The sequence below is a fragment of the Dendroctonus ponderosae genome, unplaced genomic scaffold, assembly GCF_020466585.1.
Source record: "Dendroctonus ponderosae isolate FM_Combo_2020 unplaced genomic scaffold, Dpon_F_20191213v2 Dpon_F_20191213_8, whole genome shotgun sequence".
Lineage (NCBI taxonomy): Eukaryota > Metazoa > Arthropoda > Insecta > Coleoptera > Curculionidae > Dendroctonus > Dendroctonus ponderosae.
The window spans coordinates 5,006,304-5,024,346 of NW_026019016.1; the positions used below are offsets into that span (position 1 = coordinate 5,006,304).

The 18,043-nt window shown below is 34.3% G+C and overlaps 1 protein-coding gene across 1 annotated transcript in view; it reads left to right on the top strand.

Annotated features, from left to right (window-relative positions):
- LOC109546873 (hemicentin-1) overlaps nucleotides 1-18,043 on the top strand; it is a gene marked incomplete at its 5' end in the record, with an annotated part of 214,487 nt that overhangs the window by 92,654 nt on the left and 103,790 nt on the right. The window contains 1 exon segment of the mRNA XM_048669069.1: nucleotides 17,581-17,770. Coding sequence (XP_048525026.1) covers nucleotides 17,581-17,770 — 190 coding nt within the window.

The window sequence follows — 18,043 nt, forward strand, 5'->3', positions numbered from 1 at the left end:
GAACGGGATAAAATGGGTTTTCGTGACATTTAGTGATAATTTATGTGAATCTAGCCATTGTTTTACCACATCCATCCCATCCATTGCCTTCCTTCTAACCTTATCCTACGAAACCCCTGAAAAGATCAATGCTGTGTCATCAGCATAGGATACAATCTCAAAACAAATATTTCATATACTTTAGCACAACGTTCGATCTTGTGAACTACGGGAAGCTCATTGGGGCACTGGGGTCTAGTCGTATGGAGGCTGCAGATTTCGTATAATTAGAAACTTATATTGGAATAAAACTGCGGAAGTAAGAATAAAAACCAAAATTACAGACAACCTTAAAATTAATTCAGATTATGAAATTTGGTGCTCTCACAGAATATTGAGGATTTCGTGGTCAAGCCAGGCAACCAATGTCGAGGTCATAAACCGTAAGGAGAAACAGAGAGGCTTAATGAAAACTGCCAAACAAAGGAAAGCTAGTTTCTTGGGACATATGATGAAAAACGATGAAAGCAGTAGCAGGAAAAGAGAGGACAGGACAGAACAAGGAGTTAAGGGCTGAAAACTTGCGATAATGGACCACTATGACTTCCGTAGAAGTGCTCCCAGCTGCCCAAAGTGAGATGAACCAAGGTGATTGCCAACGTCCTTAGATCGTAAGGGACATCAAGAGGAATCCGAATATATTTCCGCATACCCTTCCTACAGATTGTTATTTTGATTATTTATCAAAGTTTCGACGCTACAGTTTCCATTTCATGCTCAAAGCCCGTTAAAACGTTAAATTTTCAACTGTACATTTCGTGGAATTGAACCAAAATCCGTCCGTTTTTCGCAAGTGAAATATCACTTTGGCCATCGATTAACCGATGGTGCACTCTGGAAGACACATTCCGGTATCTGAAAGTAATGCCGCCAAAACGCCAACCCTCAAAAATAGTTGGCAACAAGGTTGGAGTGGCTTGCTGCCAACATTGCCGCCTCCGGTGATATTAGCGAGCGTCGTGATTTATGGGGCCCCATGACAAAGTGCGAATGGCAAAAGAAATGGGCCACAGACCCTCCGTTTCCTCCTGGCCATTCCGAAGTACACAGTTGGCATCTTCTCGATGCTTACAAATTAGTTTCCTCCGCGTCATATACAAATATGGCTTTTGAGGAATATTCGTCGGGAGAAATATTTTGCTGAGATGGAAACTGCACATTTTAGACAGTATTCTGCATTCGATTGATGCGCTGAGATATAAGAGAGAAACTTTCGAATAAAATTCAGTGTTGAAATTGAAATAAACAAGTGGGAGCAAATATCACACATTCATTTGTCGCGTGGTTAGCGTTGCATATTAATAAAACAATGTTTTATTAACGCAATAAACGCTCATTTCAACGTTAACTTTCGCTCCAGATTCCCCCTTATATTCCTCTTATTACGTCGACACTTAACCCGCTTTAAGCTCTCCCTACTTCAGGTGAATATCAAAATTAGCTTAATTGAAGAGATAATTTGCTTATTTCTACATGTGAGTGAAATGGAAATGAATTATCTTAGAAAGGAAGTTATGCATTATAACTGGCTTCAGTGCAGGAAATTCTTTCGAGGTTCTGAAGATAGTTAATAAGTTACCAACTACCTGTCTGAAAAGTTGACGTTTGTTTGATCATAAACTTTTCACCTAATGAGCCTCAGATGTAATAAGTTTTTCAACTTAAAAGGGATGCTGTCACAAATTATAATATCAATATTGTTTTACTTGAAATTTTACATAGTTTTGTCATGTTCATTGACAAAGACTTTGTACATATTTTATTTTTACCACTTTGATTTTTTGCTTTTTGTGTACGTTGTTATTAATAATTGCAGACCCAGAAGCTCAGAATATGTATGCATTTTTTGAAAGAAATATACTAGATGATCAGAATTACAAAGACTTTAGTATTCTGAAACATAAAAGCGATGTTTCAATGAAAATGTATTTAAATAGCGGTATAAAATAACCAGTCCAGTTTTTCCAGTTCAAATTCAACAAGCATCTCTTGATAATAATAATATTTTCGAGGTTATTGGGTTCATTGTTAATGAACTTTCTTGGTTTTACCGATAAATACGATTTTCTTAACTTGTTAAACATTTACATCATTCTCAATTTTTGAAAATGACCCACAACAAACTTAGAATTTTATTTACAATAAAAATTTTTGTATTATTTTGCATTAAAAAAAGTTTGCGTTTTTTTTTCGATTTACAATAAAACAATTTTAATAGGAAGTAAAAAATGATCTGGAATGGATTTAATACTACATTGGTTTTTATATTAATGTCATTTTTAAACTTGGTTTCCTGAAGCTAAATTATACATTATGACATTTTATTACAAGATTAGCAAAAAATTGAACCACAACATACAAATGAATTTCTACGAGTTGCAAGACTATGGATAAAAATAATACTGCAAAATTCACAAATATACGTTCAAATACATCAGCAAAATATTGTCAGGTTTAGCAACATTTTAGTTCAATATAATTTTTAGCTCAAAGTTACTCTTAATAATCACGTACAGGATTATGGATCAGCAGTAGAAAAAACACGACGGCAAAAATAGCAGATATTTAGAAATATACAGGCTAGATGTGGTCAGTTTTCACCAAAACCCAATAATTGAAATAATAACGTCAACTGCTCTCAGGATCTGAAAATTGTTACAAATAGTCACGAAATGGAAAGGATATACCATTGCAAAAAGCTATCTTTCAATTAATTAATTCTCTATCATTGCGTTTAAGTATGTTAATGGTCAATTCGTGGATTTGTTCCTTCTTCTGACTCTCTCAATTTTTGCTTGTATTAATTGTTAATTTTCTCCAGTAGACACTAACATGTTGAGTGTTTTTAGTGCAATGATTTGTTTTCCATTTTAATATTTTAGATAACACAGGAAATTGAGTGCGGGCCAATAAATATGCTTATGGGTCATCGAGGCGTTTTTGGAGCAAAATCTTGACTCGAAAAAAAATTGTTATTATTATTTATTGTTCATCCGTAGCAGTTAAAATGTATCTTCTATTGCCAATTAATATACCCTATTGGTCATCCGCTAGATATTCCCTATCATTTTAACTCTTCTTTGCTTTCCAGTTTATTAATGAACTATTTTAAACAGCAATTTGTTCGAAAGTTCTATTTGCTTTGAAATTAGTTTCATATTTATTTTCATAGTAAATCATCGAGCTTTATGTACTGTCAGGTCAAACTATCTTAAAGCTTCGAAAATCCAATTGTGATGGCTATGAACTTTAATATCGTAATGGTAAAATTGCATTTATCGTAATTGGAAGACATCCTCTCTTAAAGAAAACATGGCAATCAAAAGCGTTCCATCCAGATAGTTTCTATATATCATAAAAGTCGGACTTCGGAAAAATACGAGCCAAGTTTTCCATCTTGCCGAGAAAAGAATTAAGATATTATCGGTTAATGAACTTTTCTTCTCTATTTGCCTTTGGCTATTCGTACAATTATAATGACGCTTGGTAATATTCGCATTAATCGACGTAATATAACTTTTTCCAAGACTGGTATACTCCAATTAAAAGCTAAGAAGGAAAATCCTCCCGAAATCAGATGGCTCTATAAATAAAAGGATTCGCAATCCGAACAGACCGTGGAACATTCGCTGGGAAAGAATTAACTCGGGAAAGACTAGAAGTATTTCTCATGAGCAAATGGCATTTCGCATCGTAAGCAAACTGCCAGTCCGAGAGCAAAATAACAAATTACCGCTCGAGGAAAATGCAATATACGAACTGGGCACGACCGATGACAAATAATGGCTTGCGCGTCATACGTAACTGAGTTATGGCGTTTATTAAACGATCTCTGCAACTCACCTGTGGATTATTTATCGTCTGGTGGGATGCTGATTTTCTGACTTTGTCTGTGATTTGATAAATTGTTTTCGGGACATCCAAACTATCTCTAAAGAATGGTCTAACGATCACAAACATTAGACTGAGTTATGATACATATTTCAAAATTCGGTCTTTGACCGGTGATTTAAAATGGTACATTCTTACAAATAGCCAATAATAGACCCTTATTATTTTGAACCAGATTATTCGAGTGTTGCCAAACCGCCATATAAATCGAGCGCGGCATTCCGTAACTAGTTCCGTGATTCAATAGCATCATATCATCAATAGTCAGATAGTGCTATAATTAGTCAAAAAACATAAGTAAGGATGCAGGCAGACATTGAAAAAGAAGCAAATGTATGATTGTTTCGAACAGAGAAAAAACGCGAATAGTCTATTATATCACGCCATCCATCAGAAAAACGTAAATTGAAAAATAGCATTGAAAGCAAACTTGTAAAAAGAAATGATAAGTAATGCAAGTGTAAAATCAGCAGAAGGGATCTTCAATATGACAATTAGACATAGAAGTACAACATTAATGAAATGCGATTAAAATAGGACTCAAATTCTAGTATTTATTTATTGATTGATTCAAAGATGATGAAACCATGCAAACAAAGAGAAAACACAATAAAAAAAAACATATGAGTCAAAACAATAGTTGAAAGCTGACAAATCCATAATTTAAGATGTAAACAGAACAGCAACTAACCTGATCGAGAAAAACGCAATGGTATATGATGCAAGTAATAAAGCTGTAAAAAAATATTCAATATAACAACTGGATACGAGTGAAGAAAAGGTGAAAAAAGCGACTAATGAAGATCTCAGTCAGAATAATTATAAAGAAAAATTTGAAAGGTACGAACAACGGAGAAAGAGAATAGGAATACAACAGAAGGCGAGCCAAAATGAAAAAATGACATAAAACGTAATTAAACATATAAATAGTGGATAAACATTAACTTAGATAACAGTGTCTAAAAGAAACACGTCAATTTCCAAAGATGATTAATGCGGACAGAAATAAATTGAGCTCCGTTTCCAGAAAAAAATAATTGCAGTGAACAGTTTTGCGTTTAAAAAATATTCAAATCTCGAAGAAAAACCATATCAAACGAATCAATGAAAGAGAAATTAAAACATCGGAATGGTACGGAAAGCGAAACAACACTCTTCTTCCGATCGGAAATAGTGAAGAATAAATCAGAATAATTAAAAGCGCAGCAAAATAATTACAAAGAAAACTTCGAACAGTGCAAATAAAAACCGCTAAGAAACAGATTTCTTGTTCTCCCAAAGTTCGAGCACTTTGGCGCTATCCGCTTTGTTTTGATAAGGATTTTTTGTTTGAAATACGCGCGACTGCTCTTTTATGGCTTCATCAAGATTCTAAAATAAAACATTAGCTCTTGCGATTTAAAAGAACGCTTTCTCATAATACTGAAGCTTCCGATTCCCGCCCAGGTCTAACAAAATGTATGACTAAAAAGCTCAATTGTGAAACGCCTTAAATATTCAAATTTAATTCGAATTTTTAAGTTGTTTTTTGAGTAGAACATTGCCAATTCCTTTTTCCTCTGACCGCTGGAAGACTTAGTGGAAATTACTGATGCCATTCTAATCATCTATTCAGACCATACTCGAGCCTTGAATGGCAAAAACGCGGTTATTCTTTAATTTAACCAATTTCTACCGTACTTGTGGTCCTCGGCAACTATTTTGCCAGTTTCGGCACGTTTCAGTTTTTGCTATGCTAAAATTTCTATTTCTCGGACGAAATCAGATTTATAATTACTTCGGTTCTTTGGGAGCACTAAAACTAATTTTCAAAACAAATAGCCGAAATAGTCAGCAGAAAAAACTTCATCTTGTTGAGCAAAGCTTGTTGCGTCAAAAACCAGTTTGATTTGAATGAAAACAAATTGATATTTTGTGAACTAATTATATCAATTGCAAAAGAACTCACGGAATATGTTAATTATTTTGAGGTGCAAAGATGAACAAAATGACCGCATAGCTGTTGAAAAATGTATTTCAGCCACTGCAAAATCCTAGTAACCTCTGAGCTTTGCACGTGAAACGCCTGAAACAAACATGAAATATTTATAAGCCGCTCAACCTAACACAAAAGTTGCGATAACTAGACACGAAGATTTTAATCCTACCCGAAGCCAAATCTCGCTTTCTTTTCGTTTATGCTTGCGACGACTTCCTTAGAGTTCCAGGCTCATGCATAAATAAGGCGCTTAAAAAGTTTTTTCCTCCACCGTCCTGCAAATAAAATCCCCATTTCATTTTCCTACATTTTTCTCCAAGCAGTATAAGTGACACGGGTTGACGGACTTGAACGGCGAAGATAAACGGCTTTAAAGATACTAAACGGCTCTAAGGAATCTTAAAAGTCTCACATACACTGGATGTATTTGTGACTAGAGTTCGACGGTTTTTCCGGATACAGGTGTGACATTATCCGAAGAAGAACAATTCTCTTATGATAAATGACACGCTACAGAATTGACCTATCAAGAACCTTCTGCTGGAAACTAGACTTGGTCTTTCATGGATACGTTTTGAAGAACCCAACTGACCACAAATGTAACATTAACACGTTCTGTTAGATTTATCGAATGTTCACGGACGCTAGTGGTTATTTGATGCCGACTTCAAGTGATTATAAATTAAGTTGAAATATTTTGCCCTAGCAGAAGGGAGGATTCGGATATCTATGATAAACCCTTTTATGTGCGGCCATTACATTTGATCCTTACTTTCTAAAAATAATATTGAACTGCTTTTTAATTTAGGCACTTAATAATGGTTGCTTTTTGCTTGAAAACAATTTTTTTTTTTAAATAGATCTGCTAGTTAAAACACAAAACACTTCTCCTCAAATTAGAATGAAACATTATACCAGCACTTCCGCCATTGCTTTAAATTCATTTAGATTATCGACGACTTAGTTTATATCACTAATAAATTAATGAATTTAACTAGATGAAACAGTAGAGCAGATTCTATAGCGTTTATTCAATGTTCTTTCATGGATACTTTTAAAATTGCTAGAGAACGACGAGGACAAGTACAAAACTGGAAACATTATAATGGCTACTCTCAATTTTAATGAGGCCTTTAACGATTTTACAACTGGTTTTATTTTATTTGCCCCGTTTACGCTCTATTTTCGCCAGAACCTTATCGAAGTTAGAAAATGGCTTCGTCGCAAATTGATGCAGAATAGAAATTGAAATTGAGTTGGGTAGCTTCTTGCAACATGTTTTATTTGTCAATTTGATAGTAGAAAAAGTCTATATCGGTGCAAATTGAACCAATTAGGGACAATTTTCTGCTTTATAATACCATTTGAAATCGGTTAATTTGGCAATATACTAATGGTGAGAAAGTAACCGCTTGACTTTTAGTACAAACAAACAAAGCAATTAATTAGGAAAATGGTATTTGATTTTCCGAACATTAAACATTAATCAAGTTCCGTTCCAAGCCCCAAATGTACTCTTAAACCGACTAATTACCGCGAAACTAAATATTTTTTCTGGCTGACGCTCAATTAGTTTGCTCTCAAAATAGCAAAGGAAATGAGGGAGGAAATAACAAATACTTTCTAGGAAAAAGGCAATATACGCCTGAGGCACGATCCAGCCCCATAATAAATGGTGTGTCATACGTGTGCGAATTATGTCGTTTATTAAACGCATTCTGATATTCACCTACGGATTATTTATGACTGCAGATTTATTTTTAAATCGTTCAGAAATTTTGCGATTTGCGTATTATTAACGTTAATTATTAATATTAACGTTAATATCGACTATAAAATAACACAGTTAATATTTCCTTTTATCCCCCAATCGTTATGTTTTTCTTCATTACGCACAATGTAAGTGCATTATTTTGGTGTTTTTGCGAGAGTTTGCGTTGTTTTCAAATGACTTTAACTAGTATGACAGTTTATTAAGCGCCCTGAATGTGTTAATTTTGCTAATATTTAGTTTTAATGTCGAAAAACATTCGTTTGGTAAATTGGATTACAATTTCTTAAACTACCGTAATTTTTCGGAAGAAAGAAGGAAAGGATCGATTCTATATAACACGATTACATATTTTCTGCTTTCTTAATCATTAGTAGTGTTATTGTTCTCATTAGCTTTGTACATTACGTTTATTCCTCGGGTTGTTACAAGTATGTCCATCTTATTTTAATTTTTTAAGCATTTGTGACAAATACTATTTTATGTATATGAAATAAATTCAAAGATATCTGTTTTTAAACCAAAATTTGTCTTCATTTTCAAAGAGCAACTAGAATATTCTGTCAGGTTTTCAAAATGGTTTAGATCGTTTGAGTGATTATCGATCGTAAATTGTACGACACTATGAGAGCTACTAAAGGTGTCAAGACTTATTACATGTTATCAGGTATCTAAGCACATTATATTCGTATACACAAAACATTTAAAAACATAGATAAGTTCTATATTGTTGAGGCGGATTCATTTTTTACAAACTTCTTTTTGGGTATTTCGCCTCAAAAAAGACTAAAATATTTGAGGCGAAATACCCAAAAAGAAGTTTGTAAAAAATTTAAAAACGTATTGTCCACAACGCCAATTCAAAATGTAAAGGCCTCAAGACTTTTTTGGATGATTTGGTAACCAACTGAAGCTCGAGCTTACCTTACCACCTCAAAAAACTGATTAACATCACATTGAACAAATCAAAACGACTTACTAGTAGAATAAAGAGGATATTTAATTCTGTTCAGAGTTTTCAGCGTTCAGAACCCTTAATCGCCTCCGGATACCGGTCGTACAACCTGCGAAGTAAACAACAGGCATAAAAGACGAGAAATAGACGACTCAACGATGAACTTTGAGCGCCGTTAACTGTTTCATTAAATTTGCAGCAGCAATTTCAGTTTTTTTTGCTTCGAGATTGAGTTTTGCGATAATCACGAACAGATTTTTTGTTGGCGTAATGAGAGTACGCGAAAGTTCAAGGCAACTATTAGCATCTGAATACGTGTTTCGGAGTTTTCAGCCAGTTTTGGCAGCATTTTTCCTAGTTAGAGGACAAATTCAATTTTCAACACTTTAGAAGAAATTGCAGGTTTGGACAAATCGCGCATAAATTTTCCTTTAACGGCAGCATAATTTTACCACGTTTTCGATGGCGATTGGGCTCTTGTTTGTGTGGTAATAAAGATCCTCTCGGGTTTTCCATACATTCAAATGCAGGAAACCGATACCGTAATTCCCTGAGCCTTAGAACGTCTTAAAGGAAATCAGATTTTCTGCAGGAAGAGAGAAATAGCCGTATTTCTATTGGCCATTTGAATAACCTGGATTCCGAACAATGCGCCAGGAAGATCTATAGCGTTCAGACTTAGATCTTATAGAATTTTGCGATTATCAGCTTATTCTTTTTCACTATCAAGAGGAATTGGTTACATTAAGCCGGTCATTCCACATAAATCTTTCAGAAAACCACTCAAATTCATATCTCTCAGGACTAGGAAATTTACTTCAAGTTCAAATCTCATATTTTCTTCTTGAATTCTTTCGTTGGAAATTCAGCACAATTACATGTCGAGATAATTCCCTCTTAAGTGGAAAATTAAAACTACTTGGCTTCTGGCACTTCAAGAAATAAAAGGTTTTTTTTCATTACTCTCATCTTTAGAGTCATAGAGTATTTTGTAATGAGTCCGAACAGTCGTCGGGAAACTTCAGTTTTAATACTTCGAATTCGTTGTGGAATTTTTCCCGACTATTTTCAATTCAACTGCCAGAGGTGGTGATTCATGATATTGAGGTGGAAAAATATATTTTGGACTCTAAATTTAAAACACCTCATTTTTTAACATTGCCTTTCACAAGGTTTTTTTAAAGAAATTGAATAAGTGATTGTAAAACTATAAGATAATTATTACAAGAATGTAACACTGCAACTTGTTAAGGGAAACTTATTGTGGAACTAAAGCTTTATTAGTTTCCTGCCAAATAAACAACACATTTTCCTATTACAATTTTGTCAATTTTATCTTCCAGCTACCAAACCCTCAAGCTTATTTAATGTCTACTTTATAAGATTTGTCCTGCTTAACAAGAATCTCGACTGGAAATCAATGTATTTTCCAGTTTTAACATATCACTAAATTTTTCGATTAATTGTTATCGGTTATCTGAAACTACATTTTTGTAATTTTTGACCTGCCAAGCGATCAAAAATCGGTTAGTTTGAAAACAAATTCAGAAACGATTTGAAAGTGCTTTGAAAGCTGTTGCAATTTTATTTTTTAAATCGGTCATAAAGCCACACTTTTACGCCCGGTTTCTGGGGCAAAAGAACCGATAACTGCAGTTTATATAACTCGAAGCGCGGCTGTTCAATAATTTCTCAAATATCTGGTAAAATAACGTTGGGAGATTCGAGGTTCTCTCATGACTAAACTGTAACGATCTAAACGAATGTAAACTGTGAAAATTTGTCATTTTTTAATTGAATTTCTTCTCTAGCTTTTTGCTAGACGTTTGTAAAACTTCGACTATTGAAGTTATACCGTGTATTCCTCGGTGCACACACTTAATGAAATTATGTTGCCATTTTTTTAGAATCTTTAAATAAACAGCCTTACAAATCTAAATGAGAGCAGATTAAAAATTGGTGCAAAATTTCAGTAACTGTCGAACTCTTCTGCCCTACTGAGGCGCTTTTACAAGTGARCAACTTCAGGATGTCGTCCACATACACCGTAGAAAAATGTATTTAAAAAATTATCCTTAATTAGCCTAAAATCGATAGAGCACAACAAYTCTGGTTAATCTCCCATCAATTGTGGTTGTTAWACATAAAATCGGCTGAAACAGAAATAAGAAATGTTTTTTCCGAACATTTTTTATTTTGAAAAATAWWWYATTTCTTCTGAACGCTTTAATTGTACAACAAATTCAGCAAACTGAACGACCAACAAAAAATTWCCCCACAGAGAAGATTTGCATTTTTCATGCTCAATGTTCACAACAAGCGGACGAATGATATCAATTTTCCGGCATTGTTAAAGCTGGGATGGCGTTATCCTCTAAAACCGTTGTAGAACAAAACGAACCGAAATGAAAATATATTCCGACAATTTAGAGTAATTGCTGGAATAAAAACGACAAAAAAGAAAATCAAGAACACTTATATCCTGCTCAGAAAAAGCCCGTGCAATTTCCCTTCTTAAATTGAACATAAAAACATCGTTCACAGTTAGGGAGGGAAAACGTGTGTTTGGTGCGAACGGCGGCGCTGCGAAGTCTGGCATTATATTTTTATAATGCTGTTTATGGAATCGAATTTTTATAATAATGTTTTCTATTTGATGAGAAACCTTTTACGAATATTTACAAAGAAATTTGCAGTGAAAAAAGCACTTAAAGTAACTTAACTGTCGGACTTTTCTTCTTTTGTAGCCCGCAAAAAACATACGTCGCCCTGATTGAATTCTAAACAATGATACCAAAAGCCAATGTAGTTAAATAATTGTATTGTTGGGTTTCGGTATTTTTCATTTCTGCTATGGATTCTGTATTATAAATAATGTGTGTTCTGTTCCAAAGGAAACTGCTAATAACGATATTTTTCAATGCAGGGAGTCAATTAAAAAAAGGTCGCGGTTTGATAAAGTGTCTTCTCGTGCTAGCAATTTCGCCTTTTCGGCAAATCTTCGGTTTAGCATTCCGGCCCTATTGTTTAATTCATAACTTCAAAATAGATTGGCCAATTCTCATTTATTTTATGGCTTGAGGCGGGCCTATCTCGTCCTCTAATCAAAAGTGTTCCCCTTAATTTCGACTCTAAATAGAGCAGAAAGGCCTCTTTTTCGGGGTGCGTCACTATAGGTAATTTGCGGCCCCGAGACAGTTCGTTGAAGTTTTTATTTGTTTCTTCTTCCCAGTGGAATTGCGCCCTCGAGCCGGCATTACATCAAAGCGGAAACGAAGAGAAAGTCAAAATCTGTACATGGGGTGGGCATGAATGGAATTTTATGTTCCACTTTTGCTTTTCCGCTTTTGACTTTTTACATCCATTTAGTACGCGGTATTTCACTGCAACGATCCCTAAACTGCCACAAATATTAAAATGGAGAAAACGCACTTCGGATTTAGATATTTTGCAAATATCCACAATCCAGAGTCACAAAGATGTAGATTTATGATTAGATTTACTTCAAAGAAGCATTCGATTACGTCCAGCTTCCTAATCCGGATCGAGGTAAAATAACATACCACCTAATCAAAACAATCCAAAATGAGCCTGCATTTGAAAGCACATGAAATGGAGGATCGGAAGATTAAGATATTTTTCCAGTAATCCAAATTTTAAATAGATCTACAAAATAACAGTTAGATTAATGCACCACAAAAAAAATTAAGCAAATGAATATACTAAGAAGGGACCACTAGTAAGGAGGATGAAGATGAAACATTGTGGAAAATATTACGAAACCCGGATATCCGAGAAACGTGCAAGGCAAAAGACATCAGTTCTTGGGGTTAAAATATACAAGGAATGGACGGACGATACTCGAATTGTCCCAGAAGAAGATGTAGGCAAAATTTGAGCTCAAGAGAAGAATGGTGACGACGATAGAATAGGCAATTGTTGACTGAAAATACTGTACATGATGTAAAAGAATACAGAAGAATGGAGAAGAATGAAGAATGCATCAAGAAAAAGAATGTAGTTGAAAAGAAGCAATGAAGAAAATAATTTTTTGATTGGAATGCTTTTTGCTTGGTTGCTTTTCGACTTCCTCCAAGAATCTAACTCAATTTCCTGAAATCATCTACGTTCAGAAAAGATTCGCAGTTATCTTGTCAACTTGTTATTTGCATATTGCCAGCACAATTCTAGTAAAATCCGCAGACTCTGAAATATGCTAATCAGGTGGGTTTCGCAGTTGCATTCAATAATTCACCGGATTCTTCAGGCGTGATGGATTTGTTTATTTTCCACTCATTTCGAAACTTTTGTTGATTTCTCCATTTCAAGTTGTTGGAAATGATCAGCCGATGAATGCGTTCTATGGAAAAAGAAAACAGTAGAATAAAAAATTATTTTAGGTGAAGTTTCAACATCTACAAATATTTAAAAACCTCAAATGAAAAATGCTACTAATTATCGGTCGCTTCAGGATCGTGCAATCAGTTTTCGTAAACCAAAGCGACTTTAAAACGTGCCTAGTTTCACCCAGCTACTGCAGATTTCTGGAGAAAATCCCGTTAACAGGCGCAATTTATAGGAAACGTTTTCAAGTAAAACGAGATTGTCCAATAAGTTTTTATTTGGCATGAAAATACGATGCTGGAAGCCTGATTACGATATCGTGCAATCTTGTGCAAACGGTGTAAGATAAAATTTTCCGGTAGGAGAAATATTCACATCAGCAGTAAATTGAGCCAAGAATATCAATTTACAACTAAAAAAATAACAAGAAAAGATGCAAACAGACCAATTAGCATATTTACGTTAATTTTCGTAAGAACTTCCACCTGATTGCTAGAACGGTAAAATTAAACACCAAATTACCAACCGAAAGTGCGGCAAGGAAAATTATTCAGACAAGTGGATAAATTGCATTTCACCGAGTAAATCTCGAATGCAAATTAAAGCAACCAAACATGAAAATGAAATTTGTTATTCGAATAATTTCCATAAAATGGTAGCAGTAAATTTCTATAAGATTTAACATGCAATGGGAGCAATAATACTGGTAGAGTTCCAACTTATCCAAAGTGCAATTTCGCTTACAAGCTCCCTGAGTGCACTAATATAAACTGTGCTGCTTTCGCTAAAGAGATTCCCGTTTTGAAATTGCAGGACTCCACGTATCTGTTGCATTAAACTTTAATATAATTCCTCTTCAAACAGTCCATTGATTCAAAGTTTCTCTAATGATAGGATGGGTTAACTTATATTTGCGGTGAAATAAATCAATTGAGAATTCTAACATGCGATTCAAACTCTTAATTAACAATACATCTGATAGAATCCGCTAGATTAAATGCAATTTGCTGGTTATAGAATTAACAATTGAAACATTATGTTTGAAGTTGAGACTTTATATTTTGCACCCTCTTTGTTATTTCAGATTACAAGCTATGTCTTGACGGTTTTGTGAATATATGAAACTCGTCGTCAAACATAAAAGAAATGAGGAACATTTGTTGAGTTTTATCGAATTAAAAAAAATCATGAGAATGTGTACATTTTGAATTGAAAGGCACCTCAGCTTGATGTTGGTTGTTGCAGTAATTGCATTTACTAGTAAAATAAACTCGCTTTCCTCCAACATGTTAAAATGTTAAATCAGAACCTTGAAGCGTAAATGAGCATATCGAAAATCCATCTCAAACCCAAACAATCCAGATTGATTCTGAAATGAAAACTGGAACGAGCGTAGATATAAGCATACAGTTCCGATGATGAGTAAATATGAAATAATAACTTCCGGGGTATTTTAATCGATAAATAAAAGCCGGCGAAGAAATATTATGCTTGTTTACTTCGCAATATGGAGTCTGTGGCTCGGCAAACTGAATTCCAAATTCTGGATAATTAAAAACTAACAGCTTGCTGGTAAAGTAGAAACTTTTCTTGAGCCGAAAATAACTAACACACAATGTTAATAGTTTCTTTCTGTTGTACTTAGTTTTTCTTCAAATTTCGGAAGAGAAATTAAATCGCTTTTTAAAATTCAAAGGTAGTTATAATGACAAGCGTTTTATAATTAAAACTTTACCATTAAATCGTCACTTCAGGCCATGTCAAGCCACAAGTAGTAATTAAAAGGACCTATCGTTAAGGAAAACTTTTCCGTAAAAACTTTGGAAGTTTCGGTTTTGTAACACAGTCGAATTCCGTTCTTCTAATGAAATCAATTCGATACAAGGGCTTGATTAAAAATGTACGTTGTGGCAAATTTCCTTTCGGTTTTGAACGTAATTTACTGAGTGGTGGTTAAATTTGCGGTTAACAGAGCCGGATAAAAGTTCCCAAGTTATTAGTAAGAACATTGTTTATTAAAAAAGCTGGCTGCTTGGGTGTCGAGGAACTTTATTTTAATGGTCAACAGTTAGCTTTTGTCGCTTTTGGCCTGTTTGAGCTAAGAGAACCAGTCACTCCCTTAGAAGATTTAACGCTTGATTTAAGACACTTTAAGAGTTTCTGAAATATACAACAGCAACTTACTTACTTACTTACTTACAACAGTATTATTTAAAAACACCTGTATTTTCAATCGTGTTTGCTTGGGTGTTGTCTTGAAGGTCATTAAAATAAGTTTGATAAATTATCGCGCTCTAAATTTTAGTTAGCATATTTTATTTCGCATTAAAAATTAAAAAAGTTTATTTGACTAATTATTTTGGCAATAATCTGTAATAAATATCGCTTCATTCAACACTCAAAGTTGTGACTTACCCATACAGTTTAAGGTAAAAATCAATATTTTAGGTGCTTTTTGGCGACATAATTAACAGTTTAATAATGTAAACTTGCTAATTAAATTTGAACATTTTAAAATTTCACACAGTTCACCCTTTATTCCTTCTGCTTAATTACCAATTAAAATTGTCGCATTTGACTAAGAGACACCGCCTCCAAATGCTAAATTGGGTCTCAAAAACATACGATCACAATTGGCCCTGACAGGATGATGACTGAACCTTAATCTTCTCCCACAAGAACTCATTCATTTATTTTTTTATATTGTCAAGTGGCGAGTGCATGCATTTTACAAATGGCAGTATATTACAGTTCCACTTACGACCGAATTTTTCGAGGAGAATATGGCCGTATGTTTCGGATTTAATTTATATCTTATTATGGAGTTAGAAGTACATTTTGGGGGAGAAAATTGAATCTAGGCCACAAATGTTCATTCAATGTTTTCCACGCTTATAGCTCTAAATAATTCAAATAGATGAGAAAATGTTGCTATTTCCAGCGTCAACAACAAACAGTTACATTCGAATTAAATTTCTCCTCCCTGATTAAAACGTACTATTTTCTAGACCGCAATTGCAATTTTTATTGAGACTTCCTCAGTTGTGCTTGAACGGAAAGCGGTTTGAAAATGCAGAAAAATATCAAATAAACTTTACAAAGAAAACCATTATGACAAAATTAATCTCACTAATGAAGACGTTCTTTCGCTCTAATGAAACGAACTAAAGAAGAAAAAACAAGATGATCGTTCAAATTCCCCTTAATAACAATTAGGTCGCCATCGTCACGAATTATCGCCCACAAAGGTTTCATTAAACGTGACGAAAGTTATTTGCGGAACATGACATCGATTGAATGTAATTTTCAGAAAATGCAAATTTTCGCGCTGCCTTGCCGCTGTCATGCTCGATCAAGTTTTAATTGCTGCTCAGAAATTATCCAATTACAGTCCAGCTTTAACATGGGTTACTTACGATTTGGATCCTTTGCTCGAGCTACTTTAGCAACAATTCGCGCAAAACTTCGAGGTCGAAGTGTTCGGAATTCAAGCAAACACCGTCAAATACTTTTCAGTTAAGAATTTCTGGTCCAGAAAATGACCTGTGTTTCCAGTAGAGAAAAGATCGTGGAAATACTGCTCGGCTTTGTTGGTTTGTCTGCAATAATATCGAAATTTTATAATATTCTCGCATGCTTTTCTTAAATTTAACATAGTCGATTTGTATAACTTTTACTGATAATAAGAAATGTCGGTTTTTTTACTTCGATAATTCTACGATAATTCTACAAACATCTTTGTCTTGTGTAATTAAATTTCAGCTTTTAGTAATTTCGACTAACTATACATTAAAACGAACATTCTTATTTAGTTAATTGTTCTGTTCCTATTCCGTATCCCTGAAAGATTAATAATTCGAAAAAAATATATGAAAAATTGTGACAAAAACTGAAGACAAAACTAAAATAAAACACTAAACCAAGTGGTGGCTATTCCATCCTAACGGAAATTGGTTTATACATTTTATTTGTACAATCGCCATCATTCAGCTACATAGCGTATTTTTAAGAAAACGGATATGAATTTAATGGTCTTTCTCGACTTTTCAAAAGCCGCAAACATAATGAATTTTGAGATATGGGCAATATTTTAGAGGCTGTCCGCTTGGGTGGAAGTGGAATAGATTAAGAGCTTATTCCGCCATTGAAAACTCAAAAGGTTTATAAAATAAGTTAGGTCGGCCTGAGCGGAATCTGGAATCATATAACCGCAAGATTTATTTCCACGCAAGATCTCCACAGCTTCTAATCCGGGCAATAAAGAATTGGGATCGAAAATTTACAACTTCATACATTTTCTAAAGTAGCGTTTTGTCAGTGAAACTTCTTCGTTCCACCAAAGTTGAATTACAACGTGATCTATGTTCTTAATCTTGGCTCTAGTTCGACGTTATAAATAAGCTGTACTTTCCTATCTCTCGAATATATGGACTCTGGATCCAGCATTTGTAACCAGAGTACAACAAAAAAACCCGCAAGATTGCAATGGAGATGGAGCGAAATCTGTTGAATTTCATTTGATAAATTATTTCAACTGAGTATATGATTTGAAGCTTTGCTGCCAAGAAATCAATTTCTTAAAATGATTTTCTTTTATTTCAGGTCATGCAGAGTCCAAGGCACATACAAGACATCCACACAGCGGAAGTGCCCATCGTCGACCAACCCGAGCTGACACCAGAACTAATTTGAGTTACGAAAAAACTGGTTCGAATGGCGATCGCTACAGGGAAATGTTTGCCAAGCAAAATACTGAAATTGTTCTCGATTGTGCAGTCAATATCAATTTCAGGTATGTAAAAACTGCGTTCATTGTGTATCAATTTCAAAGAACATTTTTTCGGATCGGAGAGATTAGAGAAAGAAGAGAAACTGTATTCCTTCTAAAAATGCAGCTCTAATGGCATTCGAAATCATCTACTTTGGAAGCAGGCAGTTATCTCGATTTTTTTACTTTTCTACATTATTCAAGCATGACAAATTGTTTGTCGCACTTTTGGAAAAATGTCCTCAACAGAACAATGATATAGTTCTCGGGTTAAACTCTAATCCGCTACCCACATCA